Consider the following 21,632-nt stretch of genomic DNA (forward strand, 5'->3'; position numbering starts at 1 on the left):
TTTTTTTTTTTGATGAGATCTTTTAAAATCTACTCTCTTAGTAACTTTCAAATATAGTATGTAGATAGCACTGTTAACTATGGTCACCATGTTGTTCATTACATCATCAGCATTTATTTATCTAATAGCTTCAAGTTTGTAAATTTTTCCCCACTTTAGTCATTTTCACTTATGAACTTGTATAAATTTTGATAACTTGTTTAAAGTTTTGAAATATCATTTCACAATTTTGTAAAATTATAGAAATTATATTTCCCTCTCTCTTTCTTGCTCTCACCATATATATGTGTGTAGACACATGCATATAATGCCATGGTATTATAAAAGATAAATTTTAGAAATTTGTACAATTTTCGTGGAATAATAATGGAAGCCTTTAGTCATCTTTTTATTTCCGTAAGTGGTTCTGGTGATTATAATTGGCAACACAGATTGATAGATACAGTTTTAGATGTATGTATTGATAAAATAACTATTTGTGACAACTTTACTATTATCAAGCTTTTGGAAACATCTATTTCTTTCCACCTTGAAGAGAGAAAAACTCTATATTTTTCTAGAGATATGGACAAAATATAAACTCTAAATATTTAGTATATAAATAGAAAACAACACATACTTTAAGCATTTTCCCTACAACTCTTTATGGAGAAAATACTTTTGATCATATTTTCATTGCCTCTAACATTATTTCTAATGTTGTAGATAGTGGAGTTGAAAGAGGGTGTGAAGATAGTACAGAATACTACCAGGAACTTATATTGGCCTAGAATGTGATACTTTTTAGGTATCATATATGTGAACATAAATGGCCCACAGTACATGATGACCACAATCATGTGGAAGAACAGGTAGAAGATGACTTTTTCCTTATTTCTGATGATTTCATTTGGAAGACAGTAAGGAGAATTTGATCGTGAGAGGCAAAGATGAGGGACAAAGAGATGAGCAGGAAAATGATGCCACCTACATAAACTCCTCATTCATAGTGTGTTGTGTCCACACAGGACAACACAAAATGGCTGGGACTTTGCCAAAAATTAGTCAATGGCTTTTGAGCCACAGAAAGGAAAATGCAGTGTGTAAGCTGTGTGAAGAATGGAGTTGACTTCCCAATATGCCAGGACCTTCCAGCCATGAGGATGCTGACATAGTCATTCCTAAGAATGGGGTAGCGCAGTGGGTGACAGATGACTACATAAAGATCATAGGATATTGCTTCCAGGCATTCACCACCCAAGAGGGTGAAGGACAGAAATATTTGGAAGCCACAATCTGCAAATGAAATAGCCCTGTTGCCTGAGAGAAAGTCAGTGATCACTTTGGGTACAGTGTTGGAGATATGCAAGGTATCCATGAAAGATAGATGGCTGAGTAGAAAATACATTGGAGTGTGGAGTTGTGATTCCCTGTGAATAAGGAGAATCATGAATTAATTTTCTGTTATAGTCATAATAAAAATGATGACCATAAATGAGAAGAAAATTAAACTTGTTTGGGAAGAGGAGGAGAGACACAAAAGAATGAAGTCACTGCTGAAAGTGTGATTCGTAGGCCCCATTATGAATTCTTAGGTAAAACTAAAATAAATAAATAAGCAAATATATAAACAAATACGAAAATTGATAAAAGGTAAAGTGAAAATGAAGAAAAATTTACATAAACTTCAAATTACTTTATACTTAGCAATATCATTAAATATACATATTGCTATTTTGCAATATTTTGGAAATAAAGCCAAAGGATTCTCACCAACTTTTAAATTGAGAATGTTTTACAGTTGGACATTTTGTTGTTGTTGTTGAATCAACTAATTATTTTATTTATAATGAAATAAACAATCCCCTTGGGAGTTCCCATCGTGGCTCAACAGAAATGAATTCAAGAACCACGAGGTTGCAGGTTTGATCCCTAGCCTTGCTCAGTGGGTTAAGGATCCAACATTGTTGTGAGCTGTGGTGTAGGTCACAGACACAGCTTGGATCTAGCATTGCTGTGGCTCTGGTGTAGGCCTGTGGCTACAGCTCTGATTAGACCCCTAGCCTGGGAACCTCCATATGCCACAAGTGTAACCCTAAAAGGACAAAAGACAAAAAAAGAGATAAAATGAAAGAAACCCTTAAGTCTTTATTTCCTTGGAATGTTAACACTATTTCATGGTAATTTTAAGCATTTTGAAAGATCAGCATATGAGTAATTTTTATAGATATAAGCTTGTGTGAATTGTTCTGACGGTTTTGACTAGTTTGACTTACAGGTCAGTAAAATTTTGTATAGATATAGGTTCAGATTGAAGGGATTGATGTCTCCCATGAACTGGTGAGTGGTAAATTGTCTCTAAAGTCAATGAATATTACTCACAATTCAAATTAAATATATCTGTATCTAAAGTTGTTGACTTTTTCCCACCATCTAGAATTACTTTGTCCTTCTGGTTTTGCTTTTTCCATAAATGATTTACCTTGCTATAGTCAAGCTAATTCAAAATTTAATACTTCATTTTTTTGTTAAAAAGAATAGACACTGAATTCCAGGTAGTTAGCAGAGTCCCTGGACCATTGTAAGCTCCTAAATGTTTATTTAAAAAAAAATTATTAGCTTAGGTTTTTATGACCTCTGATATTAAAGTTCCTCAATAAAGCATCAATTATATTTACGTTTTAGAGAGTTTGTTTTGTCTTCTCATGAATGTCTATTATTTGGTCTTAAGATCTTAGATGAACTCCACAATAAATTCCTTAACTCATTTATTATCTTATTTCTATCACCCCCACCTACCTGAGGCATCTAAAGTTTTCACAGCCATTTGTTATACCTCCTTTCTTAACCAATCAGGCATATGAAATACACTCCCATGATACTGGAAAAATGATTAAAATATATTTTGTGATATCCTCAAGCTTGAATGAAAATTGTTCTTGAATCCAAGAATGCTCTAATAGTGAATTTCCTTACTCTAAATTGAAAAGTAGAAAAAGCATTTATCATGTATCACAAAGCTTCTTCCATTTATGTACAACTCTTACTCAAGGTAAAGTTTTTTCTTCCCTTATAGCATCAAATTTTCCTTGTTAAATAATGCTAAACATTAAAAGAAGGAGACAAGATGGTAGCATAGAAGGACTCAACCTCACTTCCTCTCATGAAAACACCAAAGTCATATCTAACTGTTAAATAACAATTCACAAAACAGACTGGAAACTATCAAAAAATATATCCTACAGCCAAATATAAAGAAGAAGCCACATAAATGGTAGGATGGGTGCTTTTGATATAATCAAATCCCATACCCATCAGGTGGGTGACCTACAAACTGGAAAATAGGTATATCATGGAAGCTCTCCCACAAGAGTGACAGTTCTGAACCCCATGTCAGTTTCCTCATCCTGGGAGTCTGACATTGGGAGAAGGGGCCCTCAAAGTATTTGGCATCAAATGCCAGTGGGGCTTGAGTGCAGGAGCTCCACAGGACAGAGGGAAACAGAGGCTCCACAAATCCATCAATGTGATTACACCACATTAGAAAATTGAAGAATAACAACCATATGATTATCTCACACACAAAAATAACATTTGCAAAATGTTCAACAAAATACTAGCCAGCAAAATCAAGCAATTCAGAGTTCCCATGTGCAAATCACCATTTTCTTCCTATTCTCTTTATGTAAATACTTCTTATGGATTATTCCTTATCATGGGCTGCATGACATATGTGGCCATGGTAGTTCTAAGGCATCCATTCAACTCCTTTTCTTTTAATCAAATAGACAAATCTGAGCTCTGCACCACCAGCATAATAGCACATGCCTCTCAACTCTCTATGAAGCCAGGGGAGTGTGGTCAATTAAGTAAATTTTGGACAACAGAAGTGTATTGCAACTGAAGGCACACACCCTCCTGTTTCTTCATTCTGCTAGTTAGAATCTGGAGGTAACGATACTTGGTTCTGCATTCTTCCTGGAAGAGTTGTACAGGAAACAAAGGCCAGGGATTCAGGAGCAGAAATCTGTGAGCTATCATAGAATTTAATATTGAGTATGACAATGTTCGAGTAGTAGAATGAGATGTCACCAAATTAAAAAAAAAATGCTTTGGGAAGGGAAAAAGCCATAGGTTGCTCTGTGATGATTATTTGCCATCTTTAATATTCTTATAGGTTCACAAACTTTTGGGGGTAATGGATCTAGTATAATTCCAGGATGTTTTAATCAAAATGCTTAACTCTTGTTTTATGAGCTAGAAACTGAAATCATAATACTGTAATAATAATTAAAATAATATCTACCTCTTAACTTTCCCCACATGTATTTTGCCCTAGGTCTTGTTATTTTTTTTCTAGAATACAGTTTTTAAAATGCTACTCGCTCATTTATATTCCACTTATATTCTATGAAAGAAGGAAAGCAAGCAAGCAAGAAAGAAAGGGAAACAAAAGAGAATATCTTCCATTTTTAGTTCCCATTTCCAATAAAACTAAACTATTTGTAGTTATACAACATTGTCCTTCTTGCATCTGAGCCCACTTCCATTTTCTTTCTTCTACATAAACATTTTTCCTGACCATTTCTAAGGGGTTTGTGGTATCTTCTGTGAAGACTTATTTGCTCTCTTTTGATCTTCCTCCATTGTATTTCTTTCTTGCTCAGAATTATGCAGCTTTGTCTGGATATCACATTTGATCAACAGCTTCCCTTCTGTGTTTAGCTGTACTCTCTGCATGCTGAAAACAACCTCCACTACCAGTTTCACACTACCCAGGAAACAACATTCTTGCTGAATGAGTCTTTTCCCATTTAACACCTTCACCTCACTGGTGCCTCAGAGGCTACAAGCAACATTGTCCTGGATGGTACCTGGCCTTTGCTCACACCATTCAGGAGTTTGCTTCAATATCACTTCTTCCAAAGTGACTGAGAGACATGGAGTGATACTTCAATCCAGGCATTTGCACTAATGTAGCTGAGGGTTTCCAGGAAGATGGGAATACATGCTTTGGAAGGAGGGAGAATTAGTATGGACATGTACTATCTTGATGTCTTGTGGTATGTGCCTTCTGGTAGGAAAAACAGTTGCACTTTGATAGGGCACCATGATAAACCATGTTTCCATGGGACAGCCATAGAAGAAAGCAAAGGAAACATGATAAATTACTTCATGTGGAGAGAGGTGCAGTCACTGAGAAAGAACATGTTTTTCTCTGGGTGCAACAAAAAAATCTTGGCATCGTAGGGGTGAGGATATAGGTTATATCAACATTGCCTTTACAAAGTGATATTAAACATTTGATGAAAGTGGAAAAAAAAACTATTGCTTTTCTGACCCATTGCTCATCATTCCGTCTTTTTTTGGAAGATGTTATTTTCACTCTTCAGAGCTTGAGAGTATACTATCTGTTAAGGGATACGTGTATGGCCCACCCTGTACACTAGATAGAAGCTCCAGGATAGGCCACTTGATGGATCTCACTCACTGTAGCATTTAGAGTCCTCTGGGTATTTGGGCATGAATAAATGGATATGATTATTCCACAGACTGACTATAACATGGAGGCAGATTGAAAAGATGGACTTACTTCATCTAAGTGTTTCTCCTTATTTTCATTTTCAATAGATACATGAGTTAATTAAAGTATCACTAAATAAACTATGTAAATGAATAGAGCAAAAATCATTTAGTTAATGTACTTGCTTTATACGTATTTATTTTGGCAGCTGAAACATCCTGAGGATTTTAAAATGTCGGTTAAGATTTCAAATATCTCAGATTTATTAATATGTTAGAATTATTATTTGATCATTACAAACTGATTGAGGCCTACAGATATTAAACATTTCCAAAGTTATCAAGATTAACCATATCTTAAAATTCTGGTCTCACCCCATATTCTATTGTAGAGTTTCCCACAAACTTTGTCTATTTTACAAGACGATAGGATTCCATTTGCCCATATCTAATTTTGAGGGTGAGGAATGTTATGAAACTATTTTAAAAATGTGCCCTCTTCTAAGAAGAAACTCTTTAAAATATTCAGATTTGTGTGTAGGTGGACAACAAATTTTGCACCATAAACATGTCTCCATTTTGTTCAAAAATTAGAATTTAAAATAAATAATGTTGCCTGCTCTCTCAGTACTTTTTTTAATATTGATTTTTATTTTTTCCATTATAGCTGATTTGCAGTGTTCTGTCAATTTTCTACTGCACAGTGAGGTGACCCATACATACATGCATGCATACATTCCTTTTTCTCACATTATTTTGCTCCATCACAAGTGTCCAGACATAGTTAGCAGGGCTGTACAACAGGATCCCATTGCTTATCCATTCCAAAGGCAATACTTTTGCATCTATTAACACCAAATTCCCAGTCCCTCTCACTCTCACCCACACTGCCTTGGCAACCACAAGTCTATTGTCCATGTCCATGATTTTCTTTTCTGTGGAAAGATTCATTTGTGCCATATAATATATTCCAGATATCAGTGCTATCATATGATATTTTCTTTCTCATTCTGACTTACTTCACTTAGTATGAGTCTCTAGTTCCATCCATGTTGCTGAAAATAGCATTATTTTTTCTTTTTTATGGCTGAGTAGTGTTCCAATGTGTATATATACCACATCCTCCTAAACAAACCATCTGTCAATGGACATTTGTGTTGTTTCCATGTCTTGGCTTTTATGCATAATGCTGCAATGAACATGTGGGTGCATATGTCTTTTTCAAGAAAAGTTTTGTCTGGATATATGCCCAAGAAAGGGATTGCTTTGTCACATAGTAGTTCTATGTATAGTTTTTTAAGGTACCTCCATACTGTTTTCCACAGTGGTTGTACCAGTTTAAATTCCTACCAACAGTGCAGAGGGTTCCCTGTTCTCCACATCCCCTGCAGCATTTATTTGTGGACTTATTAATGATGGCCATCCTGACTGGTGTGAGGTGGTACCTCATGGTAGCTTTGATTTGCATTTATCTAATTATCAGGGATGTTGAGCATTTTTCATGTGCTTGTTGGCTATCTGTGTATCTTCCTAGGAGAAATGGCTATTCAGGTTTTTTGTCCATATTTCCATGGGGTTGTTGGCTTTTTGGTAGTTGAGTTGTATAAGTTGCTTGTATATATCAGAGATTAAACCTTTGTCAGTTGCATCATTTGAAACTATTTTCTCCCATTCTATAAGTTGTCTTTTTTATTTCTTTTTTATTTCCTTTGCTGTGCAAAAGCTTGTCAGTTTGATTAGGTCCCATTGGTTTATTTGTGCTTTTATTTCTGTTTCTTTGGGAGACTGACCTGAGAAAACATTTGTAAGGTTGATATCAGGGAATGTTTTGCCTATGTTCCCTTCCAGTAGTTCGATCGTGTCTTCTCTCACATTTAAGTCTTTCAGCCATTTTTTTTGTCTTTTTGCCATTTCTTGGGCTGTTCCCATGGAATATGGAGGTTCCCAGGCTAAGGGCTGAATCAGAGCAGTGGCCACTGGCCTACACCAGAGCCACAGCAAAGTGGGGTCCGAGCCACATCTGCAACCTACACCACAGTTCACAGCAATGCCAGATCCCTAACCCACTGAGTAAGTCCAGGGATTGAACCTGCAACCTCATGGTTCCTAGTCAGATTTGTTCACCACTGAGCCACGATGGGAACTCCAGTCTTTCAGCCATTTTATGTTTATTTTTGTGCATGGTGTGAGGGTGTGTTCTAGTTTCATTGATTTACATGCAGCTGTCTGGGTTTCCTGGCACCACTTGCTGAAAAGACTGTTTTTTTTCCCCCCATTTTATGTTCTTGCCTCCTTTGTCAAAGATTAATTTACCATAGATGTCTGGGTTTATTTCTGGATACTCTATTCTGTTCCATTTGTCTGTCTGTATGTACCAGTGCCACACTGTCTTTATTACTGTGACTCTGTAATATTGCTTGAAGTCTGTGTCTCCCAGTTCTATAAGCATTAAATCATTAGTCACTGGAGTCACCTACCAACAGTGTTCAAAGTGGAATTCAGGATGGAAAAGCAGAAAGTATTCTGTGTTTTAGATATAATGATCCCAACCAAAATTGTTAAGATGCACAACTAAGAACAATTTCAAATGACACTAGATTCTTGCATCTTCTTATAGATAGAAAGTAACACAAACCAGTAAACTGAGATATTTATTTTTTTGTGTGTGTGACTAGCAGTAATCTTTTAATGCTTCATTCTGTGTAATATGCAGGAAAAAAAAATCATACATATCTGTACTTACCACTTTTTTGCAATATCTCAGAGCTATCTGAGAGGCTGTCTTCCAGTCTACAGTCCTTGGTTAGGTCCCTGAATATATCACAATTCATAATTTATATGATGTAAACTTTTATTTTAGTCAACAATAGACGTTGAATCTTCTTTGTAAGGTTATGATAGTAATTAAAATAAGATGAATGTGAAATGTAAATAAAATTGCATTCCCAAACTGATTAATGAATAAAATATATACATATTTATTGTTATTGCTGTTATTATCATTATTTTATCATGTTAAACTCTTTTTACTCCTTCAAAGTGGAGATTTATCTAGTCCATTTTGTGTATCTTAAGGGAACAATTAAAATAAAATATTTACTAAAATTATCATATGATCAATGTATAACCAAATTTAGGGGAAAAAACAAGGTTTAAAATACAAGAAAATGGCTGAAATCATTACAGAATATGAAATATTCAATTGAAGACAAATTGAGCAACCTGCCTTTGTTCTAAATCCATAGTTGCCACTTACAAAACTGATTCTGTCCTAGCCTCCTACATATTATCTTCTGTAGATTATTCTTCCCTTAAATCCATGTAAGATAAGGAAAATAATTCTAACCAAAACTCTATTCAAAAAAGGAAAAAGTTTTGAAAGTCTGGGCTGATATCACAAAAATGGAAAAATTTTAAAAATAAAAAAACATAATTTTTAAATGTTATTTTAAATTCTTACATTATAGTTGTCTTCTGGGAAAAAAAAAGATGCACAACCTAAATGTTGAGTTATTTTTTATTGATCAGATAATAGTAAAGACTTAAGCCCAGAACATAGCATCTCAGATGTCTATAAGAGACAGCTCCTAAGAGGCAATGAGGGGGAGCTGTGATATATAGGAGTTTTTGCAACAAAGACCAAGTAGTCAGAACACTAAAAAATATGGTTAATTAGGGAAAACTAGACATATCAAGTTAAGGAATTTGGTGATTTTCCATATATGGGAAGATGTTAGGGTCTGGACTCACTGAAATTATTCCAGGGATATATATATCTCAGCTATCTGAGGCCAGCATCTTCTTTCTCATCCTGAGTTTCCTCAAGGAGCACTGTTGGGAAGTGGCTGCAAAATATGATAGTTTGATGGTGGGGATCCTGTTTCCATCATGAGTTCCCTCAGGGTTCACCATCACAGGCAGGTGAAGTGACTTGATGATTGCAACATATTTTGCTTCCTGATATGGCAGGTGGCATTCTTAGTTCACAGTACCTCTTCATGGTTATACTTTTTGAAAGTTTGGGAGACATTTAATGACTTTTTTTTTTTTTTTTTGTCTCATAGCACTAGGAATTTCATTCTTAGATCAGGAAAAATTCTGTTGATATAGCCATTCAAGGTACTAATTTCTGAATTGGGCTCTATTGATAATTTAATATTCTCTCAATCCCCTGTCTTATTAGTCTATTATCATCCAAGAGATAATTTCCTTTGGTGCTTCTTCACACACCTAGAATCCAACAATTACCAGTGTAGCAAACCATCAAGTCCATGGGAAAGCTAGTTGGACAAGCCAAACTCTGGAAGAGTCAGGTAAAGAGAAAAAGATAAATGTTTCATCTTGTTTACAAAGTATTATCAACTTGTTGTCAGCTGTAGCATAAGTGGAATTTTTTTTTGAAAACAAAGATTAAAAGTCTATATTTCCCAAAAAGGTTATAAAACTATAAATCATATTTATAAGGTTCATTCAGTCCCATGTAATTAATTAATTCTTGTTGACTTGGATGAAGTCATCAGGACTTCCATTTCAGTTTTGTCCTTTGTTACCCAATTCACTGGTATTTTCTAAAGGCTGTGAGAAACATATTTGTTAAGATGTCCTTTTTACAAATATTCTTGAAGATCTTCATTTTATGAAAGCATTGGTGTTAAATAATTGTCTACAAAGGGAAAAATTTTAAATGCTATGGTTAAAGATCTGATTACAATGCAATCCTCAAGAAACTTAGATATGTCTGTGATACACAATAAATAGAATCATGAGACTGATAACATTGTACCAAGATATTTCAGATTTTCAGAATTTCATATAAATTTTAGAATATATATAAATGAGATTTATCCATATATTATAACCTAAGGTTCATTTCCAACCACTTGACAATGCTTTCAAATAATCAAACGTACTATTTAAGCCTAATTAGTTTGATATTTCTGGGTTCCTTGGAAGCATTCCCAAGTGAGTTGGAGGTTAAAAGAACTTTAGTTAGAATTTGATAATTGGAAAGTTCATTAAAAAATATCAAAATATTTTAAAATATAGAATATGAGGGATTAAGATAGCATAGAAGGAGTTAAGTGCAAATTTTCTCATGGAAACACCAAAAGTACAACCAACTGCAGAACAACCATTAACAAAATAGAATGGAAACTACTCGAAAATATATCCTACTCCCAAAGAAAAGAAGAAGCTACAATGATATTGGGGTGTGTGGGTTGGGGGGACTTTCCAAGAAGCTATGTTGATATTGTGGGTTACTTATCTGGTGGTATGAGGGCAATACCACACCACCAGATAGGCAACCCACAGACTGGAATATAACTCTATCATAGAGGCTCTCTCACAGGAGTAAGACATCTGAGCTTCTCATCAGGTTCCCATGCATGAGGGTCTGGAATTAAGAGGAGAACCCCCTGGAACACTTGATGTTGAAGGCCAGCAAGGCTTGTGCACAGGAACCTGACAGGACTGGGGGGAAAAATATTCTACACTTGGAGGGTGCACACAGGCTTTCATATGCACTGGGTCCCAGGGCAAATTCTTCTGATTCCATAAGGATCTGGGTCAGACCTTCCTGAGGGTCTTGGAGGATATCAAGGAAAACAAGGCAGTCAACATATTCAATGTAATCCCGAACAAATTACCAATGACATTTTTTGGAGAACTTGAAAAAAAAATTAAAAATTTTTATGGAAACATAAAAGACTCAAAATGTCCAAAGCAATCCTGAGAAAGAAAAATGGACCTGAGGGAATCATACTCACTGATGTCAGACTATATTACAAAGATATAGTCAACAAAACAGTATAGTTCTGGCACAAAATCAGAAATATGTATCAATGGAATAGGATAGAAAGCTCAGAAATAAACCAAAGATCCTATCTATGTTCAACTAATCTATGACAAAAGAGGCAAGAACATACAGTGGAAAAAGAGTCCCTTCAATAAGTGGTGCTGGGCAAACTGGACACCTACATGTGAAACAATAAAGCTTGAACATTCTCTAACACCATATGCAAAAATAAACTCAAAATGAATTAAAAACCTAAATTTAAGACTGGCTACTATACAACATTTAGAGCAAAACATAGGCTGAAAAATTTTTACATAAACTGCAAAAATACCTTCTCATATCCACCTCCTAGAGTAATGAAAATAAAAACCAAAATAAACAAATGGGACCTAATTAAACTTAAGCATTATTGCTCAGCAAGTGAAACAAATAAAATGAAAAGACAACCCACAGAATTGGAGGAAATACTTGCAAATGAAGCAACTGACAAGGGATTAATCTTCAAAATACATAAACACCCCCTGCAGCTCAATTACAAAAAAAAAAAAAAAAAGTCAAAAATTTAGCAGAATATCTAAATGGACATTTCTCCAAAGAATATATAAAGATCCACAAACACACAAATAATAGAGTTCCTCTTTTGGCTCAATGGTAATGAAACCAACTAGAATCCATGAGTATTCAGATTTAATCCCTGGCCTTGCTCACTGGGTTAAGGAACTGGTGTTGGTATGAACTGTGGTGCATATGCAGCTTGTATCCTGCATTGCTGTGGCTGTTGTGTAGGCCAGAGACTACAGCACTGATACAACCCCTACCCTGGGAACATCTGTATCCCATGCATGCAGCCCTAAAAAGTTAAAAAAAAAAGCATATGAAAAGATATTCAATGTCACTAATTATTAGAGAAATGAAAATCAAACTAATATGAGTTACCACTTTATACCAGCCAGAATGATCATCATAAAAGTCTACAAACAATAAATGCTGGTGAGATTGTGGAGGAAAGGGAACCCTCTTACACTGCTGTTAGGAATGTAAATTGTTAAAACCACTATGCAAAACAGGCTGAGATTCCTCAAAAAAACTCAAAATAGAACTGCCATATGATTCAGCAATCCCACTTCTGGGCCTCTATCATGAGAAAACATGATTTGAAAAGATATGTGTACCCTAATATTCATTGCAGCAGTATTTACAATAGTCAAGACAGGGAAGCAAGTCAAATGTCCACTGATAGATGAATGGATAAAGAAAATGTAGTACATATATATACAATGGAATATTACTCAGCCATAAAAAGCAAGAAATAATGGCATTTGCAACAACATGGATGGGCCTCGAAATTGTCATACTAAGTGGAGTTAATGAAAGACAAACATCATAAAATATTGTTTATATGTAATCTAAAAGAATGATACAAATGAACTTATTTTTAGAACAGAAAGAGAATCTCAGAATTTGAAAAAATGAAGATTACCATAAGGCACAGGTGGGGAGGGTGGGAGGCATGGACTGAGGATTAGGATTGGCAAATGCACACTGAGGTATACAGAATTATTTGGCTATAGGCACCTGCTCTATAACACTGAAAACTCTTACCAATGGTCTGTGATGATCTATGAGGGAAAAGAATAAGAAAGAGAATGGATGTATGTACCTATATAACTGAATCACTTTGTTGTATAGGAGAAATGATCACCACCTTGCAATTCAACTACTCTTCAATAAAACAGAAAAATAAAAATTAAAAATAAAATACATGAATTCACTGCAAAACAATACTCATTCCTTAAACAAAGTTACAAAAATAAGAAATAAAAAAACAAATACAGATCATTTAAGGGCTCAGAATTTCACATGATTTGTTATCAGAAGAAGCACTCTAAGAAATTTTGTTCTCTTAACATAGAAAATAAAGTCCAGTCTTATATTAGCATACTTTTAAAAACAAAATCTATATACCTGATTAATTCAATATAAATTTATGTAATCCTGACCATGCACAAAACTCTTTTATGAGGGTTACTTTTCAACAAGCTTCTACCATTTTTTTACATCCATATTTTTGCCAAAACTTGGCCACTATCTACTGGTGCTAAATAGAAACACAAAGACAGAATTTTGGGTGAAGATGAAAAGGGTAGCTTTTATTGCTTTTCCAGGCAATGGAGGCCACAGCAAGCTAATTAATGCCTAAAAGACTGTGCCCTTCATTGGGAAAAATTGTGGGGAGTTTATAGTAAAAAGAAGAAAAACAGGTTTTCAGGCAGGAAAGCAGAGGCAAGCATGCATTTTTTTTTTCCTCTGAGGGAATCTTAGTCATCAAAGCTGATATCAGGAGATCTTGGCATGATCATGACGGTAGTCTTCTGGGTTATTGCCTAGAATATCAGTGCTTTGGGAAAAGCACATACTGATCAGAGATTAGAACAAACTGGAAAAGTTGCTGGAAAACATCATATTCCAAGAATCTTCAACCCACAGGCAATTGTGCTGAGGGTGCCTAGTTTTTACCTTACAGATGAATGTGTTTAGGGTGAAATTAAGCCAGGGAGAAAGACAAGGAAGGACTCTAAGCTGTTCAGTATTAAGGTATTAATTTCTAAAAGAAGCATGAGAAATATAACTTTTCTCCTAGGTGTATAACATGCCTATATTTTTATGTGTATCCCTTGAGATGGAACAAGTATCCTGCCCCAAGACCGTATTATATTTTCTTGACTGTCCCTCCTTTTTCTTTGCATCCCTTCCTACCCTGATCAACAATTGTCTGAAACTGTCCCTTGGAATCTGGGAAGGCTATGGTGGCTGAAGGAGGCCCATTTCCTAAAAACAAGAAATGGGGGATCAGAAAGGATTTTGTGTCCAGGAGCCCCACAGGACCTGCTCAGTTATGGTCATACCCACAAAAATGGTTAATAGCAGCTTTAGTCATAACAGTTCCATACTGAAAAACCTAAATGTCTACCAATAAAACCATGCATTAAGTAAAATCTGATGTATTCTGGCAAGGATATACTAATTAGCAATTAAAAAAAGAAACACTACTGATATAGAAATGTGTAAGAATCTTTAAAAACATATTAAACTGAGAGAAAGTCATGAGGTATATAAAAAAATACCTACTAGTGAGTTTTCAATGACTTGAAGTCCTTAGAATAAGTTGAACAAGTGGAGAGAGATACAAATCAGTAAAAATATTGTCTCTGGATTGAGGTATTTCACTGAAAAGGGATACGACAAACATTTCTGATCTGGCATAAGTTTTATCTCTTGTTAGTGGCTGTAAGTTAAAAATGTATGTGCTATTGAAATTAGATAAAAGGCACCCTTCAGAGGAGTACTCGTTTGTTTGTAAATTATACCTAATTAAAAAAAATAATAACTCCAACATTTTTGACTACATTATTTATTCTTTGAATAGATATTTATTTTGAGGTGTGGCTTAGAAATGTTTAATAAGCATTTATGATTAACAAATTTTTAGCAGTCTACACTAGACTTGTTGATGACAGCTTCGTAAATAATCCCAAAGCTGAAGGTCCATCTGCATTTCAAGGTAAAACAGAAAGAAAAGTCAGGGATATAGTGCATATCTAACCTCTCTTGTGGAAATATTGTACAATAACTTGTAGAATCTTGAATTTTGGGACAAATCATTGTTATCTTAACCATGATTTAGGGCAAGACATCGATCCATACACTTTCTCAGGGCTCCCCTGACATCATTGTTCCTCAGACTATAGATGAGGGGGTTCAGCACAGGGGTAAAGATAATATAGTATACTGACACAACTTTATTGTAGTTAGCTGACCTGTAGGATTTTGGTTTCATGTAGGTAAAAATGCCAGCTCCAAAAAAGAGCCCTACCACACAGATATGTGAAGAGCAGGTGGCAAAAGCCTTCTTTCGGGCTTCATTAGAATGCATCTGGAGAACAGCAGTGAGGATAAGACTATAGGAAATCAGGATGAGGGAAATGGGGACAAGAAGCATTAACACACAGCAGATGTACATGGCATACTCAAATACAGAAGGGTCAGCACAAGCCAAACGCACCAGAGAGGGAGCCTCACAAAAGAAATGATCAATCTCATGTGAACTGCAGTATGAGAAGGTCAGGGTAGCAGCAGCCTGCATGAGCCCATCAGCTGCACCCAGGAACCAAGACCCCAAAATCATTCTCAGGCATGTTTGCCAGCTCATGAGGACTGGGTATCTCAGTGGGTGGCAAATAGCGACATAGCGGTCATAGGACATGGCTGCTAAGAGGAAGCACTCACCCCCTCCCAAAGTGAGGAGGAAAAAGATCTGCAACCCACAGCCAGCAGGGGAGATGGAATTTCTGCCAGTCAAGTAGTCAGCAGCCATTTTGGGCACAACTGTGGAAACCAGCATCATGTCCATGAGGGAGAGTTGGCTCAGTAGGAAGTACATGGGCCTGTGGAGTTGGGGGTCCAGGAGAATCAGGAGAAGCATGAGGGCATTGCCCACTGAGGAGGAGAAGGCAGTTGTCAGAACCATCACAAAGAGAAATAGATGCGGTCCTGTGTGGTTAAGGAGTCCTAGGAGAATGAAATCTGAAGTGAGATTCCAGTTTTCCATGATTTCAAACAAGAGTGACACTGCAAATGGAGAAATAGATGAGGATTACACATAGATATCAAAATTTATTGAAACATGTTAAAATTAGATACTTTTGATTGATATCCATTAATCCATAGAGGCATTTTTGCTCTACAAAAAAGAAGACTTCTCTTTTTAGCCCTAAGAAATGGAAGTATTGAGGTTACAGGTAAAAACAAAACTTAGCTTGGGATTGTTAAATTGTTAATGCATTTAGCTTAACCTCACCAAGTTATGCATTTAAAAGAAAAATAATTGTTCTTAGGCTATGTTCACCGAATCTGGGCCTATAATACTAACTGCAAACTTTAGCTATAAAATGGCACTTTAGTATAGGTGGAATGGGTTTTATTTGTAAGACTCAATCAACAAGTGATATAACTGTGATTTTTCTGGAGTTCAAATTTCATAAGTGCAACTAATAAATATTAAGAGATGAATATTACTTACATAAGTTAAAAACAGTGAATCCCAATAACCTGGATTTGTACCCCCTCTGAGTGGCATCTTCCTAATGTACTTCTTTGAGTAGAGGAAGGCTCTTCTAGTCTTGCAGCCTCAAGCTTGCTCATATCAGCATCTGCAGTGACCTTTTAAGGGGTGTGGCCAGTTGCCATCTTATTCTAAAATTACTATCCTATTAAGATTTCAGAACTGCATCAGTATGAAGCTTTGGATGTCAAAGTTGTTTAATTTTAAAGGATTTTATAGGTCCCCAGCACTTCAGTATATTCCCCTATATGCTTTCTGAGTGCCATGATTCATTAAAAATAGGAAAGCATTATTTACAAAAAAAAAGTATGTAAATAAATGTCCTTGGAATGAGACACTTATTTAAAAATACATGAAGGATTGGATTAATCTGATTTTGGTATTATTTATTTAAACATTAGTGTGAATGGAGGATAAAAGAGTGTATTAAAATATAAGATTTTTGTCAAACCCAATAACTAAGTTGATAGAACCTATGGTAGAATTCTGCTATATTTTCCTTTTTGAACTTTATTTGCTAGTATTACTATGTGTTGTTGTAAGTTTCAATATTTTTGTATCTATATTATACAATTTTATATTTATATATCTGCATCTATGTAATAAAATGTGTAACAAAACCAAGGACTGTTATAGCAGATTACATTTTGTATGTGTGTATGTGTGCCAAGATCTTTCCCATTTGATTCTATCTGGGATACTTTTCATGATTTTATTATTGTTTTAATTTATATTTTCACAGAGCAGGAAAAGCTTTTTTTTAAAAAAATCTCCATTTTACTATTCTTCTGACCCTGTCTAAAATAAACATAGGGATCACCTCCCACAACTGTAAAATTATATACATATACATCTTTCTCTTGGAATAATCAGTGGGAATAAGTACCTCTCTAAAAACATGAAATGTTGTTTTTTTTTTTTTTTTTTTAATTTTACAGCCACATCTGTGGCCTTTGGTCTCAGGTTAGTGCTCAAATCAGAACTGCAGCTGGGTCTAAGCCAGCCATGGCAACACAGGATCTGAACAGTCAGCAAACTATGCTGCAGCTTGCATCAGTGCCAGATCCTCAACCCACTGAGCAAGGCCAGGGATCATCAAAATTAAATTAAAAATGATTTATGTTAAATTCACTGAATAGCTGGGTCATTTCCAAATATATTATTGAAACATATATTACTAAACACAGGCTTGCTTTTAGAAAGAAACTTCAGTTTTTTGGGAATATTAGTGTTTATGTATGGTGCCAAAATTAGAAATCTTCTATGAGAAAACATCTAGAAATTATAAAAAAGTATTTGTAAATTTGCCAATGTGCAGAATACTAATGTAGTTCCCATCGTGGTGCAGTGGTTAACGAATCCGACTAGGAACCATGAGGTTGCGGGTTCAGTCCCTGCCCTTGCTCAGTGGGTTAACAATCCGGCATTGCTGTGAGCTGTGGTGTAGGTCGCAGATGCAGCTCGGATCCCATGTTGCTGTGGCTCTGGTGTAGGCCGCTGGCTACAGCTCCAATTTGACCCCTAGCCTGGGAACTTCCATATGCCGTGGGAGTGGCCCTAGAAAAAGTAAAAAGACAAAAAACAAAACATAACAGAATACTATTGTAAAAAAATTCAGAATTTCATACTCTGGTTTTCATTAGATATTACATGTGTCTAAGTGTTTAAAAATTAGTATATTATTAAATCTACTAATTCATTAATTAGTTAACAAATACTTGAAACATATTCATATGCCAAAAAAATAGGCTGTGTGATTTTGGTAAAATAATATTTTTTAAAAGGAATCTTTGGACATGGATTTTATGTTTGATATGGACTGGGTACAATTGAGATTAAATTAATTGGGTTTTGATATCAAAGTTAAACTGATGCAAAATTAGATTTGGCCTTTCCTCTGATAAAAGAACAAAGAAACTTGTTTTTTTAGACATCTGGTTCTCAGGCTAGGGATCTCATTGGAGCTAGACCTGGCCTATGCCAGGGACATAGCAATGCCAGATCTGAGCTGCTTCTGTGACCTACACACCACAGCTCATGGCAACACTGTATCCTTAACCCACTGAGCGAGGCCAGGGATGGAACCCGCAACCTCATTGTTCCTAGTTGGATTTGTTTCTGCTGAGTAACAACAGGAACTGTTTTTTTTTTTTTTTGGACAAATTTCTCATATCAAATTCTAGAGTATTTTTGACACAATATTTAAGATAGAAAACATTTTAGAGGCCCCCTGAAATAAATTAAAAATTTTTTCTCTCATTAAAAAAGGGATATAAATTATTTAGGCTTATATGGTAAGTTAAATTACATGGAAATAATTGGGAAAAAAAGATGATAAATCTTCTTAAGTTATATTTTATGGGCAAAAGTTATTAATATGTGTTCTAATATTACATAATTTCTAAAACTCTCATATGCCCTTATATGTTATCAGTCATAATACTAGCTATTGTTTTTTTGTCACAGGAATAACCAACATTTTTGTCAATTTACTTTTAATAAATGCTCAAATTTCCAAAAATAGACTGTTATAAGATTTTTGTCATTTACAGAAAGGTATCATTTTACTCTGAGGCTTTTACAATTGTGTTTCATCTTGAGAGAGATTCATGAAAATGACTCTGAAATCAACTCCAGAGTACATATTTTTAATAAACTTTCAGGTCATACCATTTTGCTGGGTAAGATTTTGGAGAATAGTAATAAAGAAACTGATGGCTTTATAAAAGTACTAACAAAAGATTAAGGTCAAGAATTATGAGTTCCCATTGTGGTGAAGCAGAAACTAATCCAATTAATAACCATGAGGTTGCACATTTGATCCCTGGCCTTGCTCAGTGGGCTAAGGATCCAGCATTGCCTTGAGATGTGGTGTAGGTCTCAGACATGGCTCAGATCCTGCATTGCTGCAGCTGTGACAAAGGCCAGCAGCTGTAGCCACAATTTGACCCCCCTGCCTGGGAACCTCCATATTCCTAGGGTACAGCCCTAAAAAGAAGAAAAAAAAAGAATTAATTATATGCAACTGACTGAATAAGGATTATTGTAATGTTTACATCATCTTGTTTAAATCATCACTGGTTTATTTTTGGTTTTTGCTTTGTTATGTTTGTTTGTTTGTATATTTTGCTCTTCCAGAATTAAATAAACTCTTGTCTTCAGCTACCATGACTTACAGCCATTTGGTAAATATATTTTGCAAACAAAGATAATTTACCCCCTACTTGATTCCTCCAGATTTCTAAAACTTTTAGTGAGTTTTCTTATTTTCCTGGCAATGATGTTGTTTGCATAAACTAAATAAAACTGTTAGCTTGCAACAGGATAAAATTGGAAACATTGATTACATTACAAAGACTTTGACTAGAATATCATATTTAAACAGGACATGCAGAGACTCAGATATAACAAAATAGCTTTAAGGATCTAAGCCTGTTGCCAAAATTCAGCCTCTGTCTACCATTGCCAAATGAAAATGTGGAGACAGAGTTTTGGGTGAAGGAGGAAATACAGCTTTATTGCTTTGGCAGGCAAAGGATGATCACAGCAGGCTAATGCCCTAAAGACTGTGCCCCCACATTTGGAAAGAATTGTTAGAAATTTTACAGAAAAAGGAGAAAAACAGGTTTTCAGGTAGAGGTCAGGATTGGGACAAATGTGTATTCTTCTTAATCATCAAAGCTGACATCAGGAGATCTTGGCATGATCATGATGGTGGTCTTCTGAGTTATTGCCTAGAATATCAGTGCTTTGGGAAAAGGGCATACTGATCAGAGTTTAGGACAAACTAGGAAAGTCCCTGAAAAACATCATGTGCTAAGAATCTTTATACTATGGGCAATTGTGCTCAGGGTGCTTAATCTTTAGTTTACAGGCAATTGTGTTTAGGGTTCAATTAAGCCAGGGAGAAGAATAAGAAAGGACCCTAAGCTTTTCAATTTTAAAGTATTCATTTCTAAAAGAAGCATGAGAAATATAGCTTTTCACTTAGGTTTATAAGATTCCTATACTATTGTGTGTATCCCTTGAGAGGGAACCAGGATACTGCCCCAAAGCTGTTTTATGTTTTCTTGACTGTTCCTCCCTTGTCTTTGCATCCCCTTCCTTCTCTGATCAGCAGATGTCTGGGCTTGTCCCTTGGAACTCAGGGAAGGTCATGGAGCCTGAATGAAGTCCATTTCCTAAAAACAAGAAATGGGGGGGCACAGAAAGGCTTTCATGCCCAGGAGCCCCACATGGCCCTGCTCAGTTATGAGGATGGCCTTATGGAGCCAATAAAGCCCCCTGGAAAAAGAGCCTGGTACCTTGTTTATGGGGTTCCCATCAGTCTAACCTCATTATAAAAAAAAGTCACTTCCTGGCAGGTGAAGGAAACTCTAGATGCTTTGGGGAGATCAAGATGCATTTACCCAAATATATAGGTTTTGTAGGCAAAGTGTGATGGCAAGTTCTTTGCTAAGCTTGGGTGGCTTTAAGAGGACTTTAACAGTTCAATTTGATATTCCTTATAAAAAGTTAGAGAAATGCAGATAAAAACTACAATAAAGTACCACCTTGCACAGGTCAGAATGACCATGATTAACAAGTCTAAAAATAACAAATGTTGGAGAGGGTGTAGAGAAAATGGACATTTCCTTCACTGCTGGTGAGGATAGAAACTGGTAAAACCATTGTGGAAATCAGTATGGGCATTGCTAAAAAAACTGAGTATTGAACTACGATATGATCCAGCAATCCCACTCCTGGGCAAATATCCAGACGAAACTATAATTCAAAAAGATGCGTGTACTCCTATGTTCATTACTGCACTATTCACAGTAACCAAGACATGGAAACAATGTTTAGGTTGTCAAAGGAAACGTTTATATCCATTGACAGATGGATATATGGGTTAAGAAGATGTAGTACATATACAAAATGGAATACTACTCAGTCACATAAAAAGTATAAAATAATAGCTTTTGTAGCACATAGATACAAGTAGAGATTCTCACACTAAGTGAAGTAAGTCAGAAAGAGAAAGGCAAATACCATATGATATCAATTATATGTGGAATCTAAATATGGCACAAATTAACCTATCCACAAAACAGAAACAGATTCACACACATAGAGAATATACCTGTGATTGCCAAGGGGAAGGGAGTGGGATGGATGGGGAGTTTGGAGTATTAAATGCAAAACATTATATTTAGAATGGATAAGCAATGA

The 21,632-nt window shown here is 35.5% G+C and overlaps 1 protein-coding gene and 1 pseudogene across 1 annotated transcript; both read right to left on the minus strand.

Moving 5' to 3' along the window:
- Positions 1-620: 620 nt before the first annotated feature.
- Positions 621-1,561, minus strand: LOC125124566 (olfactory receptor 2AJ1-like; annotated as a pseudogene).
- A 13,408-nt stretch (positions 1,562-14,969) lies between these two features.
- LOC125124567 (olfactory receptor 2T12-like) lies at positions 14,970-15,944 on the minus strand. Its single transcript, XM_047774635.1, has one exon. The coding sequence runs from the start codon at positions 15,906-15,908 to the stop codon at positions 14,970-14,972; it is 939 nt and encodes a 312-aa protein (XP_047630591.1). The 5' UTR covers positions 15,909-15,944.
- Positions 15,945-21,632: the final 5,688 nt, after the last annotated feature.

Source organism: Phacochoerus africanus, chromosome 4 (assembly GCF_016906955.1).
Source record: "Phacochoerus africanus isolate WHEZ1 chromosome 4, ROS_Pafr_v1, whole genome shotgun sequence".
Lineage (NCBI taxonomy): Eukaryota > Metazoa > Chordata > Mammalia > Artiodactyla > Suidae > Phacochoerus > Phacochoerus africanus.